The 19,890-nt window shown below is 34.4% G+C and overlaps 2 protein-coding genes across 2 annotated transcripts; both read right to left on the reverse strand.

The window, feature by feature from the left end:
- Nucleotides 1-667: 667 nt before the first annotated feature.
- Nucleotides 668-5,415, reverse strand: pkz (protein kinase containing Z-DNA binding domains). The gene is made up of 11 exons (XM_058795198.1): nt 4,876-5,415; nt 4,712-4,756; nt 4,467-4,583; nt 4,093-4,215; nt 3,919-4,017; nt 3,663-3,701; nt 2,857-3,040; nt 2,637-2,774; nt 2,450-2,551; nt 1,631-1,693; nt 668-1,553 (listed from the first exon to the last, which is right to left on the reverse strand). The coding sequence occupies exons 1-11, from the start codon at nt 5,277-5,279 to the stop codon at nt 1,428-1,430; spliced, it is 1,440 nt and encodes a 479-aa protein (XP_058651181.1). The 5' UTR covers nt 5,280-5,415; the 3' UTR covers nt 668-1,427.
- A 5,629-nt stretch (nt 5,416-11,044) lies between these two features.
- eif2ak2 (eukaryotic translation initiation factor 2-alpha kinase 2) lies at nt 11,045-19,747 on the reverse strand. Its single transcript, XM_058794870.1, has 19 exons — nt 19,424-19,747; nt 19,198-19,327; nt 18,212-18,357; nt 17,908-18,043; nt 17,769-17,812; nt 16,560-16,718; nt 16,353-16,485; nt 16,219-16,259; nt 15,998-16,112; nt 15,806-15,840; nt 15,648-15,699; nt 14,868-14,944; nt 14,659-14,778; nt 14,297-14,422; nt 13,989-14,193; nt 12,759-12,902; nt 12,413-12,514; nt 11,880-11,942; nt 11,045-11,692 (listed from the first exon to the last, which is right to left on the reverse strand). The coding sequence occupies exons 1-19, from the start codon at nt 19,534-19,536 to the stop codon at nt 11,570-11,572; spliced, it is 2,064 nt and encodes a 687-aa protein (XP_058650853.1). The 5' UTR covers nt 19,537-19,747; the 3' UTR covers nt 11,045-11,569.
- Nucleotides 19,748-19,890: the final 143 nt, after the last annotated feature.

A 19,890-nucleotide genomic window follows, 5' to 3' on the forward strand; every position in this document is an offset into this window, starting at 1 on the left:
TTGACCAATCAGCGTATTCCCGCCCACATGCAGAGATCAAAAATTCAAGGTGTTTATTCATTTTCTAGCCCTGAATGTAAAAACGGAAAATCAAGCATAATTCTTGTTTTTTTGAAAAATTTAAAACCGTTTTCTTATTTTTCTGTTTTTAATATTAAATTAAAAAACGAATGAACGGAAGATTCATAGGAACAGTTCGCTGTTTTGAGTTATTTAACTTTGAAATCCATCCATTTGTTTAGAAGCTTTCATAGCTGAGATCATTATTGTTCATATTCTTGTGTATGTGCAAATTAATGAACAAATACTTATGTCTAAAGGGATAGCTATAAATTAAGAGCTAAAGTTACTTACATAAGAATACGAAACATTAATCTAAAAATGTTTAATCAGGGTGGACTATTTCGGAGTGAAACAACCCATCTAATAAAACATCACAGATCTCATAACTTATTAATACTTGCTGGGATTTGCTTGCTTTTCCCTCCGAAATGATGTCACTTCCTGGAGGGTGATGTCATTAAGCAACTGATCTTTAAATTTACAAACAAATAAAAGAACAAATGAGTAAATAAATAGTAATACTGAGAACACAGGGGGAAAATATACAATGATTAGCAATGAAAAAGTGTTCAAAAATTTCAAATAAACACCTGGAATTGTTTCATATATATTGTATTGATAAACTGCCAATGTTTTATTTTACAAGGCAAAATGATAACATCCTCCCAAAGCATTGAAAGAAATACAATTCAAATATAACTGAATGGTCGTTTTGTCATTGTAATATGAAAGAAAAGTAACAATTTCTTAAAAAATATGAATTTATTTTATCCAATGTCAGAACACATTGATATTAATGACACATTTTCTTTCTTTTCATTCCACCAAGCATAAACAGTATATTTGTCATGAAAGACGCCTGACAGCTGAAAGTCAATTCAAGCAGTAATCTTCCCCGCCAGTACAAAATGTTTTCACATTACATAATATTGCATTTTGGTTTACACTGTAATCAAACAACTGTAACTTTGAGTATTTTTTAGTTGCAATCACATTTAAGATGCAAATCCATGTCAATTTTATACAGCTAACACAACAAAAATGTTGTGAAATTACATTCATGTCGGGATTTCTAAAAGCAGCCTCACAAAATCAAAATAATGAATTTCTATGATATATTTAAAATATACTAGAAGAAATCTGAACATTATTTCACATTATTATTTTTTTTAATAAAATCACTCCCCAGTTTATATTATCACTTTAATCAGAGAACATTAATAAATACTGTAGTTCATTAGATTATGAATAAATCAATTAAATCGTCATAATGAAAAAGCTGTTGCTCGTCAGAAGTACTCCGTGGCAAATCATTATTTTGAAAGAACCCGACCAAACTGCTGAGACATTTTCTATACATAATCTCAGACGGTTTTCTGGCTTAACAGATTCTGATCCAGAGAGAAAAACTTCTCCAGTTTTTCTTTTAAGTCTTTTGCATGTGGTCTGTGCTCTGGTGAATATGACAACATCTTCATGATGAATTTACTCTGAAAAAGAAGCATAAAGTTATTGGCTAAACTCGGTCCAATCAATATTGATCAGAAGGTAAAATCAAGTTCCTTACCTCAGTTTGATAACCGTCACTGAACCCTTCTGGAAATCTTTTATCTCTCAGATCCGGCCACAGCTGTGCAACATCAAAAAAAAGAAGGAAAAAAAGAAAAACAATTACTTAAAAATTAAAAGAACTGTTCCTTTTTTGTTTGTTTTCGTTTATTCATCAGAACAGATTTGAAGAAATGTAGCACTGCATCAGTGTCTCAGCAGTGGATGCTCTGCAGTGAATGGGTGCCGTCAGAAACAGCTGATAAAAACATCACAATAATCCACACCACTCCAGTCCATCAGTTAACATCTGGAGAAGACAAAAGCTGAAACAAATGCATCATGAAGACATTTTTTAACTTCAAACTGATGCTTCCGGCTAAAATATGAGTCCATAATCCATAATAACACTTCCGCCAGTGAAAAACTGTTTTCCGCTCAAATAACTTTAGAGCTGTTTTGGCTTGTAAACGGTGCTTGATCTGTGCAGATTTCTCTCCTGATTCAGACCAGACCACTTTATCACTGGAGGAAGTGTTTTTATGAATTATGGACTCGTGTTTTAGTTAAAAACATCTTAAAGCTGGATTTGTTTCAGCTTTTGTCTTCTCCAGATGTTAACTGATGTACTGGAGTGGTGTGGATTATTGTGATGTGTTTATCAGCTGTTTGGACTCTCATTCTGACGGCACCCATTCACTGCAGAGCATCCATTGCTGATGAAGAAAATCTTGGATGGCCTGAGGGTGAGGACCTTTTCAAATGTTTTTTTTGCAAATACGGGTAATAACTGTGCTTATAGTATCACTGCTGATTACTGTCATGAAATACTACTGACCTTCACTTTTTCACTACCAGTAGATATTTTCCAGAGCATCTCAAACCATACGAGTCCAAGGGGGAAAATGTCTGTTTTTTCATCATAATTCCTCTTATTTTTCTAAGGAAAACAATTATTATTTTTTTAAATTTATTTAGCAAAAAAGCACTTTCTCTTTCTCTCAGAGAAAATAAAAATGTGTCACCTGTTCAGGACTCATATAAGATGTTGTTCCTCTGTTTGACCTCTCTATAGGGTCACCATTTTGATCGGTCTGAGCTGCCACCAGCCCAAAGTCTCCGATCTTCACTTTGCCATCAGCACCGAACAGTATGTTATCAGGCTAAAAGGAAAGTACACATGGGTAAAATGCTTATTTGTTTAAACACAAGTTAAGTTGGCTCCCAGCAACAAAAATGAAATACCTTCAAGTCTCTGTGGATGAGCTTGTTTGCATGGATGTATTCCACTCCAGTGATGATTTCATAAAATATTTGATGGATTTCCACAATGGTTCTTGGTTTTTCCATAAAATCTCTCGCCTTTATCCAATCAGTCAGTGTTCCTCCCTCACAGAACTCCATCTGAATAAATAAATATGTCGTGCTGCTGAAATAAGAGAGAGAGAAAACAGGCATGTCACATGGGTCAGTATTTAACATTGCAATGTACAGTATTGTCCTAAATGAGTCATATCATGCTTTTTTCCAAATCATACATTTCATATGAAATTTAACTGTATTATTCATTATACATTATATTTAACTGTACATACAGCTTAGATTTATGCTGGCGAAATTTAGAAATAAATCGCTTCCATGAGCATGAAATAAATACAGTGTTTTGCTGCTGTGCCTCTTTGGATGTGAAATGACTAACAGCATTTACTCAGGGTTTGCCATTTGGCTTCATATTGTTTAAACTGCTCCACCCTTCAATAACAGCCTCTTTCGTCACATTATAACAGATTCATAATTCAGATTCATGTGCAACTATTCAGACCAGATTGAAATGCACAGGGGAATATTATTATTTATTTTTTGTCAAAATAATCTTCAGCTCATTTCTAACACTGTTATTCTTCAGAGGCGTTTTTGCACCTATTTAAAAGTTACAGTAAAATAAAATCTGTTATTTCAAAAGAGCAAAGAAAATTTGATTCCGCGTTATACGAGTCCTTTAAATAATGCAGTTGTTGTGTCATAAATTTCAATCAAACAAATAAACTCACTGATTTGAACCGTCAGTTCTGTTGTTTCCAGATGCTGATCTGAGAACAGACACAACTGCATTTACATTCATGCATTTGGCAGATACTTTTAACCAAAGAGACTTAAAGTACATTAGAGCTACATTTTATTAGTAGATGCATCTGCTGGGAATCAAACCCCTGACCAGCTGACACCCTACGTTACTAGTTTACCCTAAAAGGAGCAAATACAGGAGTGAAATAAAGAAGTGTCTCATAAGAGGAATGCTGGACATACTCGGTCACACTCAGACTTTGCATTCCTGATGTGCCATCTTCATCATCATCATCCTCTTCACAGCTGTCTCTCTCAAAGGTCACTACATCTGATGAAGTGCTGAACATAAAATACACAAACTTCACTGTTAAGAATCAATTCATGTTTTATCAAAAGCGCTGGAGACTTGCTTACTTGGACACTTGGTTTCTTCCTTGGTTTGACGTCCAGTTGTCAGAATCTGGCCAGCATGTGATGTACCGCACTATGTTTGGGTGATCTAGCCGGGCCAGTGTCTTCACCTCAGAATCAGCTTTTCTGTTTTAAATGAATGAATTAATAAATTAATAACCTAAAAATTATGAAATAATAAGTAAATACTCGAATGAATGAAAAATAATAAATTAACTAAAAAAATAATGAATGGATGAATCAATAAAATAAAATAAAATAATAAATGAATAATAATTGAATGAATTAATTACATTATTCAGTTTTTTCCCTCATAATCATCATGACATCTGTTAATTTTAAAATTAGATATGACCTTATGACTTGTATAAACTTACCTGGTTAAGATGACCCTCTTTACAGCATAGATCTTGTCATCATATTTATGTTTTACTTTATAAACGCAGCCATAGCCTCCTTCACCAAGTTTTGCGATCACTTTAAAATTCTGCAATCTATAGATGATACATACATGTCAAAAAGCAATAAAATCATTATGCATTATCCTATAAACAAAACATTCATTTAAAACATTTCTCTTTGTTATATCTGAATATACTCAGGTCCAGTAGACCATGCTTACCCTGAAACTGAGTCCAGTCCATGATCACTGGGGCAGGAACTGGAACTGATCAATAACAAAATTTTTAAATTATTATCCAAACATTGGCACACCAAATTAAAAACACCAAATAGTCATTATAAATCACTACTGCAGGCGAAGCATTTTTAATAAATACACAACACAAACCTCTCTTGGCTGAAACTTTACCCTCCTTCTCCAAACTGTACAGCTGTTTCTGGATGCTTTGTTTCGACTGTCCCAGCTTGCTGGCGATCTTTTGGGCTTTTAAACCTCCTGATCTCAGCAGATCCTCCACATGTTTGTCTTCACTGGTGTCTCTTGTCGTCTGAGACTTTAGCTGTGGTTTGAGTGTGTGTTTGATCTCATTCTTCTTCTCCATAAGATCCCAAACAGGAGGCAGCTCGTCACTCTTGAACACCTGATTTGCTCTCTGCAGGTTGTACAGATGTTTTTTCACGGTGCATTTATCTAGTCCGAATTTGTTAGAAATGATCAACGCCTTGCTTTTGCCGTTTTGCTTCAAGAAGTCACAGATATTTCTCTCCATTTCAGTGTCGGCGGACATTTTGCTTCGGTCTGAAAGGTTTTTAATACAGTTCAGATGCTGTCAGAGTGTTGTCTTCTACCTTCTCTGCTCGACTGCGGTCAAGCCAGTCGCACTTTTTTTGTGTTGCGCATGTAATCGCGCACGTACGGTACGGGTGCTGAGAGCAGTCAAAATGCATGTAAAGAAGCTATTATGTCGGCGTTTCCTATATACCTTTCCTTATTTTAAATTTTTCATTTTTTGTTGTAATGTTTGTAAATACATTAAATTTTCACATAAACGTTTGTATTGTACATTAATTATTATAAAACACACACACACACACACACACACATATATATATAAATATATATATTTATCCCATTTTAAACACTCATAAAAGCTTTGCTTTACAGATTTGCTCATTCTTTCAATTAGTATTTGTTCAAAGTGACCCTGACTATCACTGTGTTCATTTTCAAGTCATTTTACTGTATAGTTTTGGAGAAAATTAAAAGCAAACTCAACCCACACAACAAAATCGTCCTACAACTTGCACTGTGTCCCATTTTCCAACAATTATAAAAAGTGTTCCTTAATAGGTTAGCTCATTGTTGCAATTGATATGTATTAAGAGAGACCCTGACTATCACTGTATTAATTGTCAAGTCATTTTACTGTATAGTTTTGGAGAAAATTAAAAGCAAACTCACCCCACACATCAAACTCCATTGTTGCACTTGCATTATCCTATAAACAAAACATTCATTTAAAACATTTCTCTTTGTTATATCTGAATATACTCAGGTCCAGTAGACCATGCTTACCCTGAAACTGAGTCCAGTCCATGATCACTGGGGCAGGAACTGGAACTGATCAATAACAAAATTTTTAAATTATTATCCAAACATTGGCACACCAAATTAAAAACACCAAATAGTCATTATAAATCACTACATTAGGTTATTTTCAAGTCATTTTACTGTATAGTTTTGGAGAAAACTAAAAACAAACCCACCACACACAACAAAATGCGTCCTACAACTTGCACTGTGTCCCATTTTCCAACATAAAAAGTGTTACTTTATAGGTTAGCTCATTCTTGCAATTGAAAATTAATACAGTGATAGTCAGGGTCTCTCTTAATACATATCAATTTCAAGAATGAGCAAAACCTATTAAGTAACAATTTGTATTAGTGTTGGAAAATGGGACACAGTGCAAGTACTAGGACGCATTTTGTTGTGTGGGGTGATTTTGCTTTTAGTTATCTTCAAAACTATACAGTAAAATGACTTAAAAATTAATACAGTGATAGTCAGGGTCTCTCTTAATACATATCAATTAAAAGAATGAGCTAACCTATAAAGGAACACTTTTTATATACGGAAATAATCCAAGTGCAAGAATGTTTGGGGTGATGTTGCCTTTAATTTTCTCTGAAACTGTACATTAAATTGACCTGAAAATGAATACATTGATAGTCAGGATCAAATATTAATTGAAAGAATGAGCTAACCTATAAAGAAAAAGCTTTTTATGAGTGTTTGAAAATTATATATATACAGTGAGGAAAATAAGTATTTGAACACCCTGCTATTTTGCAAGTTCTCCCACTTAGAAATCATGGAGGGGTCTGAAATTGTCATCGTAGGTGCATGTCCACTGTGAGAGACATAATCTAAAAATGTATGAACAATGTATGATTTTTTAACTATTTATTTGTATGATACAGCTGCAAATAAGTATTTGAACACCTGTCTATCAGCTAGAATTCTGACCCTCAAAGACCTGTTAGTCTGCCTTTAAAATGTCCACCTCCACTCCATTTATTATCCTAAATTAGATGCACCTGTTTGAGGTCGTTAGCTGCATAAAGACACCTGTCCACCCCATACAATCAGTAAGAATCCAACTACTAACATGGCCAAGACCAAAGAGCTGTCCAAAGACACTAGAGACAAAATTGTACACCTCCACAAGGCTGGAAAGGACTACGGGGAAATTGCCAAGCAGCTTGGTGAAAAAAGGTCCACTGTTGGAGCAATCATTAGAAAATGGAAGAAGCTAAACATGACTGTCTATCTCCCTCGGACTGGGGCTCCATGCAAGATCTCACCTCGTGGGGTCTCAATGATCCTAAGAAAGGTGAGAAATCAGCCCAGAACTACACGGGAGGAGCTGGTCAATGACCTGAAAAGAGCTGGGACCACCGCTTCCAAGGTTACTGTTGGTAATACACTAAGACGTCATGGTTTGAAATCATGCATGGCACGGAAGGTTCCCCTGCTTAAACCAGCACATGTCCAGCCCGACTTAAGTTTGCCAATGACCATTTGGATGATCCAGAGGAGTCATGGGAGAAAGTCATGTGGTCAGATGAGACCAAAATAGAACTTTTGGTCATAATTCCACTAAACGTGTTTGGAGGAAGAAGAATGATGAGTACCATCCCAAGAACACCATCCCTACTGTGAAGCATGGGGTGGTAGCATCATGCTTTGGGGTGTTTTTCTGCACATGGGACAGGGCGACTGCACTGTATTAAGGAGAGGATGACCGGGGCCATGTATTGCGAGATTTTGGGGAACAACCTCCTTCCCTCAGTTAGAGCATTGAAGATGGGTCGAGGCTGGGTCTTCCAACATGACAATGACCAAGAACACAGCCAGGATAACCAAGGAGTGGCTCTGTAAGAAGCATATCAAGGTTCTGGCGTGGCCTAGCCAGTCTCCAGACCTAAACCCAATAGAGAATCTTTGGAGGGAGCTCAAACTCCGTGTTTCTCAGCGACAGGCCAGAAACCTGACTGATCTAGAGAAGATCTGTATGGAGGAGTGGGCCAAAATCCCTCCTGCAGTGTGTGCAAACCTGGTGAAAAACTACAGGAAACGTTTGACCTCTGTAATTGCAAACAAAGGCTACTGTACCAAATATTAACATTGATTTTCTCAGGTGTTCAAATACTTATTTGCAGCTGTATCATACAAATAAATAGTTAAAAAATCATACATTGTGACTTCTGGATTTTTTTTTTTTTTTAGATTATGTCTCTCACAGTGGACATGCACCTACGATGACAATTTCAGACCCCTCCATGATTTCTAAGTGGGAGAACTTGCAAAATAGCAGGGTGTTCAAATACTTATTTTCCTCACTTTATATATATATATATATATATATATATACTGTACATACACACACAAACATTAAAATTAAAAAATAGCAATGAATAAACAACATTAATATTAACATTTATTAACATTAGTATGATAATTAATGTACAATACAAACGTTTATGTCCAAAAATAATGTATTTGCAAACATTAAAATAAAAAATAAACATAAAAAATCAAAAGTGTAAAGGAAACGCCGGTATGACAGCCTCTTTACATCTATTTAGACCGCTTTCAGCGTAAGTACACGATTAGACGCGCAGGCAAAAAAAAAAAGTGAATGAATAAGAATGAATGAATAAGCCCGGAAAAATGAAAAATACTTGTCAAGCAGAGAAGGTGACCATAGCAACAGTTCAAGAAGTTTAATGGATCATAACGTAATAATAATAATAATAATGTTATAATTGTGATTATAAAACGGATAGCTCCGGTCCTTGATTCTGATTGGTTGAGCCGCGTTCGAAGCCGTTGTAAATTACTCTACAAACACACACCTTTGTTTACTTTGTGTGTTGCTTTGCAACCACAACTGTTTCTGAGGAACTACATTGTTTGGTGGAAGAATATACTGTTTTTATTCATATCATTACACTTTATTTGCTCTGTTTTATTTTGTGAAACCTTACTACTTATATGGAATAACCGTTTTATAAAAGCAATAAACCCCGCTGTTATAAATTCACTGTAAACCGCGGCTTCACGGGGCTTATTGCTTTATCATGTAGGCTATTTACCACATGACATCACTTAATTCGACTACACTGGAGAAAAAAATAAAAAATAAAATATATATATATATTATTATTTTTTTTTCTAAGTGGCAGATAAAAAAATGATTGAAGTGTATTTATAAGTTTAGAATGATGAAACAGTAGTAGCACGTTCGACCAGAAGGTTGCGATAAGAACATTTAGCTGTTCTTTATTTATTTATTTATTAAATGTCAGTCATATTATAGCCAATGAACATAACAGTAGTCATTCCAACATATTGTATAGAAAAATATTGAACATAGACTACAATATGTAAAATATGAGAACATACAGTAGTTTTTCATTTAGCTGTTCTTCCGAGTTAAACTTTGAAATCCATCATAATATATTTAGTGTTGGGGAGTAACTAGTTACATGTAACGGAATTACGTAATTTAATTACAAAATAAAAGTAATTGTAATTAGTTACAGTTACTAAGAAAAAATGTGTAATTAAATTACAGTTACTTATGAAAATGTAAAGGATTACAAAGAGGGTTACATCTGATTTTTTTCACACACACTCCCACATACAGATTTAATTGATTTCTTTCATAAATTGCAGTGACTGCTCTAAAATATGAAACACCAATGTTTCAGAAGTTTATAACATGCTTATCCGATAACTCTTATATGTATTTCCTATATGGGTATATGTATATGCTTAATTTTTTAAGATTAACTTTTTTTTTTTTCTAAGGCATTGTTAGATTCCAGTGTTTCCTGTCATATGCAACGATTTGATTAAAAAAACAACAACAACAGTATCATAGCTATTAAACTATTTCTTGTTATGATTTTAAAACTGTATTTAAACTGATTGTAAAGTAAGTCTGATTGTGTGGTGGCTGTGCTTCAAAGGGGACATCGAATGCCCATTTTCCACAAGTTGGTATGGTTCTTTAGGGTATTGTTGAAATGGTCTCAGTGGTCATGAAAAACACCCTTTTTACCTCGTCAAAAACAGCTCTGTTCACAGCACCTCGTTTCGGTGCATATCTCTTTACATGCTAATGAGCTCTGCTCACCCCGCCCCTCTCTTCTGTGGAAGAGCAAAGCCAATTCGCAAATAATCACAAAAAAATTAAAAAGTGTGAGACTTACTTCTTCTGGAGGTGCAGCTGGATGAACAATGGATACTGATCCATCCTTGAGTTTTAACTTTTTAACAAAACCTGCCTTGCATTGTCCCTCATTCAGAAGGCAGTCACCAGATATGGTGACAGTTGAAAACATTAGAGAAGTAATCAGTTACGTAACTTTAATAAAGTAATTCAAAGGTTACACTATTTATTACATTTTAAGTAGGGTAACTTGTAATCTGTAACCTATTACATTTCCAAAGTAACCTTTCCAACACTGCATATTTAACAAATGACGTTGCTTAATTTTACTACACTGTAAAAATTAGTTTTCAAAGTTGTTAATAAAACAAATATTGTAGTACGTTTTACAAGAAAATAGGCTACCATTTCAGCTTTTCTATTACTTTCACGTGTAATTAAATGTTACTTGCCGTCCGTTTGTAATTGTGAAATTTCTAAGTAATAATTGTTAATACATCACCCCTCACCCACCCCAGTACTTAATATGAAAACACTTTTTGTCTCAGTTTTAACAGGGTGACCTTTTAATATTACAAAACGTACCACTTTTAAACTCTACTAGGCAATTCTACAGGATTCTTATTCACAATGACAGCTTAGCAATTTTAAATGACTTCTAATTGAGTATGCCTAAACAGATTTTAAAAATATTTTCACAATAACATCCCAACTTTATAAAATCAGATGTGAGCAAATAAGAAAACCTTCACAGACTGCAAAAAAATAGAAAAGCATGGATACAAATGCACCACTTTATGTAGACAAGATTAAAAGCTCATGATTTATTGTTACAGAATATTATGCAATACAGTGGTTCACAATAAAGACTGACAGCTAATGGATTCAACTTCTGTTCCAAAGGAAATTCATGTAAATTGAAACCGAGTCAAACAACAATGTGCCAACCGTTGATTCTTGACATGATAATTCATGTAAACATACAGACTGAATTACAGTAATACAACAGCATGATCCGAAAGAAGTGTTAGACACAAGATAAACTGATTTGATACCTTTTTGCACTTCTGTTTTTCTTTCTTTTGTGTTCTACAGAACATAGCAGACATTCTGTTACATATTTTCCACAGAATAACGGTATAAGGATGAGTAACTGATGACAAAATGTTATTTTTGTTGTTTTTTTACATCAACTTACCCCTTGTAGTTGTTTTTAGAATTGCACACTTGCCATGTGAAATTTTAAGATGCATCATCTGCTAAATGCTTCACCTTAAATGTTACAGTTTAAGCAACTGCTATTATTATAAAGGCATTCAAGAGATGAGATCTCATTAAATCGTCCTGTTGTCTTTATCTGCATTCAGGATGTTATATCGGTCCAGCTCTCTGATCAGCTCTGAGGCGTCTGGTCTCTCTTCAGGACTGGGACTCAGCATTCGATCTATGAGCTTGTGCTGTTTCACCAGCCATGAAAAACCAGTAGCATGTTAGATAACAGTCAGCTTTGAGTAACTGATCATAGTGGGCTAATATTTAAATTGATTGATAATTGATTGACCACAATTGATTTGGCACAATAGCACTTGCACCAAAGAAAAGCATGCTAAATTTCAACATCTTCACTAATGAAATTACACTCACCTCAAAGTTAAATTTCTTGGAGAACTGTGGTGGAAAATCCCTACTTCTTATATCTTCCCAAATCTAAAAGTCAGTCACAAAAAATTACTTCAATATTTATACACTACAAAAAAATTATTTGTGATACTAGTTTTCTAGTACAATTATCTAAACATTCTAAAATATAGATACATTCACTTGAGAAGCAAAATAACTTCATGTTTTATGAGAAATGTAAGTTTATTTTTTTCCCACCCCACTGGCAGATATATGTTCCTGTTTTAAGCATAAATTTGCTTAATTTTAATATTATAATATTTAATTGGGAATTTTTCAGAAAGTAAAACTTAATATCTTAAGTCATTTTGGTTCTCGAGTAAATGTACCTTGACTTAAGAATGTTTAGATGTTTGTACTAGAAAAGGACAAAAATACTAAGAAAATCATTCTTTGTAGTGTAACATATCAGACACTTACATGTAGATTAAATCTTCGTATTGAGGATGAATACATAGATTGTATTATTATATAAGAGACTAAAAGATGAATCAAACCTTTTTCTTTTCATGTGACGTGAAGAGATTCCAGATGAGTTCAAAATAAATGAGACCCAGAGCGTATATATCCACCTTTCTGTCATATGATGTTTGAGTCGCCTAAATATTCAGTTTAGAACAATGAAATCTTCAGCATTACACTGACATAAAACACACTTATATATTACAATCTCATAGTACCTTCAGTCAGACAGATTCTTATTTACCTTGTAAACGCATATTCCTCACAATCTTATTGTGCATAAACATACCAATTTAAATGAAATATGCAAAATTACAGTTAAGTAAAATGGGTTGTTGAACAGCATTTCATGTTGATTTTAACATACATCTCCAGACTCACCTGCTCCGGGCTCATGTAAATACGGGTTCCTGTCCTTTTGGTTCGTTCCAGCAGTTGCTCATCATTTTCATTTTCTGCTGCGGTCACGAGACCAAAGTCTCCAACTTTTATTTTTCGCTCACTGCTGAACATTATGTTCAAAGGCTGAAATAGAGAAACAGCAAAGAGCAATCAGAACAGCATGCAAACCAGGACTCTAGTGGAAATCAGAAGTCAGGAACTCCTTTTCAATTCAAGGAAGGTTAATATCGTTAATTAAAACTGAAATAAAAAACATTTCCGTTACTTAAAAAATGATATTTATATATAGAAAATAGCTTAAATATTAATAAAACTAAGACTTAAGACTTTCTGCTCCGATTTAACACCTTTTTAGGGGGTAATTTATGGAAGGTTGAACAATTTTGAATTTAAAGATGTGTGAATTAACCATAAACATAAGCATCCACACAAATGACGAAAATTTCATTACACTGAAATGACAGGAAGAGGAATTCAATAAATCACTACAGTCAGACAACAGAGGTTTTTGCATTTGCAGCTAGTGAGAGAGTTCACATGTAATGCTCATTTCATATGCAAAGATGTTAGCCAATCATAGCAGTGGGTGTTTACATTTACATCTTCCAGCAGACACGCCCCTTCCAACAGAGTGTTCAAATCAGAGGGAAAAATTCAGAGAAGAAAATGACCATTTAGATTTAAATTCTAACCATTTTTGATGGAAAAAAAACGTACTAAGATTATAAGCGCACCTCAGAAGGAAACATTATAGAATAATTTAAAAATGCATTTCATGACCACTTTTTAACATCCAGTAAGGTGTGACCGATTTGATTTAACTACTTGTGACCCTGGACCACAAAACCAGTCATAAGGGTCAATTTTTTGAAATTGAGATTTATTCATCAGCTGAAAGTGGAATAAATAAGCTCTCCATTGATGTACGGTTTGTTAGGAAATAGAACTATTTGAAAATCTGGAATCTGAGGGTGCAAAAAAAATCAAAATGTTGGGAAAATCACCTTTAAAGTTGTCCAAATGAAGTCCTTAGCCATGCATATTACTAATCAAAAATGAAGTTTTGATATATTTACGGTAGACAATTTACAAAATATCTTAATGGAATACATGACCCATACAATGCATTGCTGGCTATTGCTACAAATATACCTGTGCAACTTATGACTGGTTTTGTGCTCCAAGGTTACATTTTAGTGAGCAGCCCACCTTCAGGTCTCTGTGGATCAAGCCCTCTTTGTGAATGTACTCCACGGCATTCAGCACCTGCCTGTTGATCTGTGCTGCATCCGTCCTCCTCGCTGGATAATCAACATTTGAAGAGTTATTTTTATCAATCCAGGCACGAAGCGTGTCTCCCTCACAAAGCTCCATCTGAATGTAGAGGTACTTTGTTCCCGGGTCACTGCCAGAACTAAAGCCAACAGACAGAGACACCAGCACAAATATACATGTTACAGCTGGTTGAAGATAGAGACTGCAGTTTGTTTCAGAAGGAGTTGTTTTTGGTGAATTACTCTGAGTGGCTGGAGCTCTCTGAAGAATCGTGTCTGTACGATGTGTCCTCGACCCAACATGTGTAGTAGCGGACGATGTTGGCGTTATTAAACTTAGCCAAAGCACCGACCTCACGACGAGCTTTTCTAGGGAAATACATTATATATGACAGTGTATTAGGTACATTGCTGTATATTTTGTTTTAAAACCTAGTTAGCTGCTGGCCTAGATAACTTTTTTGGACATCACAGCCTTTACAGTGGTTGTGTATCTAAAATGGCTAGTATTGGGATGATGTAACCTATATGCCACACATCAAGTTTTTGCAACTATCAAATTACATGAATTATTTAAAGACAAAGACGATACTTCATTGACTTACTTTGTACTCTTCACTATCTTCACAGCATAATACGTGTTCTCAAGTTTTCGTCTTGCCTTGAAAACACGGCCGAAGCCACCTTTGCCAATTGGATTTATTGAGTCAAAGTCTTCTAAAAACCTACAAAAATGAACATAACAGCTTCAAAACAATGGATTTCTAAAGGAAAAAATGCTGACTGACACAAAAGTAAGCAGGTTATGATTTACCTTGACTTTGTAACTTGGTTTGAAGTTTGACCTCCAGATGGCTTTGCTGGTTTTTGTACATTCATGTTAGGACCAATCTGTGGAAAGTATTGGAAGACAATAGTAGAAAAAAGTTAATTAAAGAAAAACTCTATTCTTGCATTTGGAGAATACTGGAACTGGTTTTTATAAAAACATCCTATTTATATTTTTTATACAACTTTGAATTATGGAAGCCATTTTCTGTCAGATAAGAGAAAAAAGCTTTGATAAATCCTAATAATAACATAAAAAGTCATAATTATGATAGAAATGTTGATATTATGATATAAAAAGGCAAATTATGACAAAAAGCCATAATTATAAGATAAAAAGTCATGAAAGAAAAGGTCTATATTATGGTATTAAAAAGGTAAAATAAATATAAACATGATTTTCATGTCAGAATTATTTTTGCCATAAATTTGTCTCAAAATTTTGACTTGTCAAAATCATGATTTACCAAAGAACGATTTTTTGAGTTTCTTTTCCTTTGCACTGGTTTCATTTTTTAAATTCAACTATTCATTTTGCAACCATTGCTTTATGGAGGATACACATTATAAAGAAAAACATTAATATCCCAAACTTCACATACATATATAATATAGTAATACAGTCTTACTTTCTGTTTTTTTCATTTGTCACAGAAAATGCAACTCATATCACAGATATCTTAATTTTGTTTTACTTTACAGTTCAGCTAATATTATTTGTACTCATTTCGTTCCCCATTACTGTATGGTAATATTGTTGAAATACCTCTCTACTCCCGGCCAGGCCATTTGGTGCCAGATTAAAATTTGGTGCTAATCTAAAAGAAAAAATATTGCATGTTATTTTGTCATTTAATAACTAAAAAAAACATTATGTAAACAAAAAATGTAAAATCTAAAAATTTACCAACTGTAAAAGCTTACTTTATTTTCGGCTTCACATCCAGTGGACTCACACTCTGCAACACAGATTGATTTCATAAGTTCAAATACATATAATACGCTAAAATATGTTTATGTTTTGTGAAATGGATAGCCTCTAATGTAGCCTGTGAAATCTGTGAATAATTCAAAGTCAAAAATGCAAATGCTACCAACACCGCAGACTGGACTTACAGGACTTATGGCCATAGGAGAACTGACAGCAGATGAGTCTTTGAAGACAATGGAAGAACTTGAGCTGGGAGTTTCAGACGAGCTTTTTGAGGAGTGCTGTGCATCCTGAGATTTACTATGAAACAGATAAACAATAAACTACAACATCTCTTTATATTATTATATGCACATAATATATACTTATAAGAAGATGCATTGTTATTTTGTTCATTGAAACTTACGATGTCTCTTGAGTTTGTAAAGAGCTGTCATCTTCAGAACTCTGTTAATTCAAAACATGCACATGCATTAATAAACATGATATCATTAACATCTACACTTATAAAAATATATCTGTATTTCTGAAGTGTCTTGCCTGTGTGGTCCATCCAGATTGCTCACTAATCTCGCTCCAAGCGCGCTGAGCAGCATGTTGCTTTGCCTCTTTTGAGCTCTTTCCTTGTCCTTCAGGGTATTCCTTCCCGTCTATGACAACTTTATATACAAACCTGAAAAAGAACATTTCAGTTTTTCATTTTCAGCTCTAACAAATCTGCAGAGTTAAGGCCTGTTCAAGACTTACTCAGGATTGTGAGGAGGGCCTCGTTTCTCCACTAATTTGAAATCATGTGCACGTTTATATTTCTGGCTGTAGTCATTGAGACGTGCTATGTAGTTGCTGTCAGGCGTGGAGCTTCGAGATTCATCAACAAAACTCAAACTGGCACGGTCCAGGCTAGCACTTAAATAAAGGACAAGAAGTCAAAATTAACAGCACAATAGAGAGTACAGGAATTAAAGGAATAGTTCAGCCAAAAATGAAAATTAGCTTAAAATGTACTCACCCTCAGGACATCAGAGATGTAGATGAGTTTGTTTCTTCATCAGATTTGGAGAAATGTGTCACTGCATCAGTGTCTCAGCAATGGATGCTCTGCAGTGAATGGGTGCCGTCAGAATGAGAGTCCAAACAGCTGATAAACACATCACAATAATCCACACCACTCCAGTACATCTTGAAAAGACAAAAGCTGTGTGTTTGTAAGAAACAAATTCATCAAGACGTTTTTAACTTCAAACCGTTGCTAAAATCCATAATAACCCTTACTCCAGTGAAAAAGTCCTGATCTGAATCAGGAGAGAAATCTGCACAGATCAAGCAGCGTTTACAAGACAAAACAGTCCAAAACAGCTCTAAACAAATATGTGGCTGGATTTTGATGTGAGAGACAACAGGAGATGGACTTTTTCACTGGAGGAAGCGTTATTATGGATCATGGACTCGTATTTTAGCCAGAAGCAACGGTTTGAAGTTAAAAACGTCTTAATGATGGATTTGTTTCAGCTTTTGTCTTCTCCAGATGTTAACTGATGGACTGGAGTGGTGTGGATTATTGTGATGTTTTTATCAGCTGTTTGGACTCTCATTCTGACGGCACCCATTCACTGCAGAGCATCCATTGCTGAGACACTGATGCAATGCTACATTTCTACAAATCTGATGAAGAAAAACTCATCTACATCTTGGATGGCATAAAGCAGCGTTTCCCAATCCCAGTCCTCGTGTCCCCCCGCTCTGCATATTTCGTATCATGTCAATCGGAACACAATTCATGCACGTACGTAGCTCTCTTCTAACGAGCTAGTTATATGAATCGGATGTGTTAACTAAGAGAGACATGCAGGGTGGGGGCGCGAGGACTGGGATTGGTAACCGCTGGCCTAAAGGCTGAGCACATTTTCAAATATAAGTCAATTACTGTCAGTGATCATGATGTTGTTTATCATTTACCTAACCTCTGACCGCTGTGTTCGATTGCTGTTGTTGTCAAAGGCCTTAAATGCAAAAAAATTAAAATAAAATATCAAACAAACAAACAAATAAAAACAAATTAGAGCATTAGAAAGTCCAAGTAGATAAATGCTGTCACCTCTACATCTTGTGTTTTGAGCAGCTCTTCATAAACACATTTTGCCGCTGCTTCTTTAGCATCTTTCTTATTTTTTCCATAAGCCTCAGGAAACTCTTGATCACCACAAACATACTTACAAACATAAGTACACAATCTGCAAAAGAGATAAGAGAGAATTAAGTGTTATTTCTTGCTAGAGGCTGGAATTTATTTAGCAGATTATGCACATTTTAATTTAAAAGGTACTCTACTTTTCTATCTTTTCTCAGCAGGACATTGTGAATCAGAAGAACAGCATGTGTGCAAATGTTTAAATACTCACTGAGTGGCATTTCCTGGATCCATCTTTGTGGACTCGCGAGCCTTGAATAGCAACTTGCTCTTCTGTGAATATTCATTGAGCCAGCAAATATAATTCCTCTGAGATACAGTCATATTGTTGGGAGTGTTTTGAACAGATGATGTTGTCTACATTTAAAGATAAATACATTAAATTATAAACAAATGATCTAGATTGTAGAAAATAATTATTTTAATGAAAATGATTATGAAATTTGGTAACACTTTACAATAAGGTCCCATTAGTAATGCATTAATTAACAGTGAGCTATACTTTTGTTACAGCATTTATGAATGTTTGTTAACATTAGTTAATAAAACTATTCATTGTTAGTTCATATTATTAGCTCAAATCCATTAAATAACATTAACAGATACAACATTTGATTAAATAATGTATTAAATGTCAACTATGATTAATAAATGCTTTAGAAGTGTTTTCATTGTTAGGACTAATGTATTATCACAAAATTAAAAAAAAATGATGTGTGGACAATATTAATATTGTATATGTATTTTTATATAGAGCACGCACAAAAATCTGTAAAATATAGAAATTATAGGTTTTCAAAATATTCTTAAGTTATTTAATTAATTTTATATTTTAACTAAAAATGATTTATAATATTAAATATATATGTGTGTATTTTAAAACAATATTATTATTAAACATAATATTATATAATGTATGTATATAGTATAATATTAAACATAAAATGTAATATTATATATGCATTCTTACATTGAGCACTAATATATAAGAAAATATAAGCAAATAAATACATGTGTATATATGTGCATACATGTTAATAAATGTGCATATGTATACAAGTAAATGTACAAGTATACCAGTGAAAACATGTTATGTATTATAGAATTTGTAGCTTTTCAAAATATATTTTTATATATATATAGACACACACTCACACTAAACAATATTTTTAAACTATGTAACATATTTGTACTTACAGTTTCAGTATTTCGAGTGTTTTTTATGCCATTAAGGGCGTTCTCGGCAGCATTTTGTTTTGCCTCTTTCTTGGATTTCCCAGTGCCCTCAGGATACCGCTGTCCATTAATAATAGCCCTCATAGTGAACCTGATAACACACTTTTGATTAGAAACAATCAATTCTTTGTGTCACTTGCACAGACAGCTCAGTTCACAGCACGTATAATGAATGTTAGCTCCATACGTCTTGTTGTGGCTCGGTCCATCTGTGGATCCCTCCTCATACTCCACGGTGCACTGAGTCTTCTGCTGATACTCGTTCAGCTGAGAAATATAGTTTCCTGACAGAGACTCCATTGCAGTTAAAAGAAGATCTAAAATAACAGCCAGTGACAGAAGTTCACCGAGTGTTTACGCTGATCAGCACGTGAGCGCCACGCAGAGCGTCATATCTTCAGCGGACGACCGTTAAAAGACGCATTACCGTGTTTTTAAATAAAATTAACACGGTATTAACAGCGTCACAACAACATCGATCACAGACACAAGTTCACTTTCATTTCTTCACATCATTTGGATCGATAAGTTTCGATTTCCGGAATCCAACGTCATCGCCAAACATTGTATTGACCAATCAAAGCCCAAGCGTGTTGCTAGGCCACACCCACCTAAAAACTGACCTCCTTTTTAACTTTAGGAGACGAAGAACAA

Source organism: Onychostoma macrolepis, chromosome 13 (assembly GCF_012432095.1).
Source record: "Onychostoma macrolepis isolate SWU-2019 chromosome 13, ASM1243209v1, whole genome shotgun sequence".
NCBI lineage: Eukaryota > Metazoa > Chordata > Actinopteri > Cypriniformes > Cyprinidae > Onychostoma > Onychostoma macrolepis.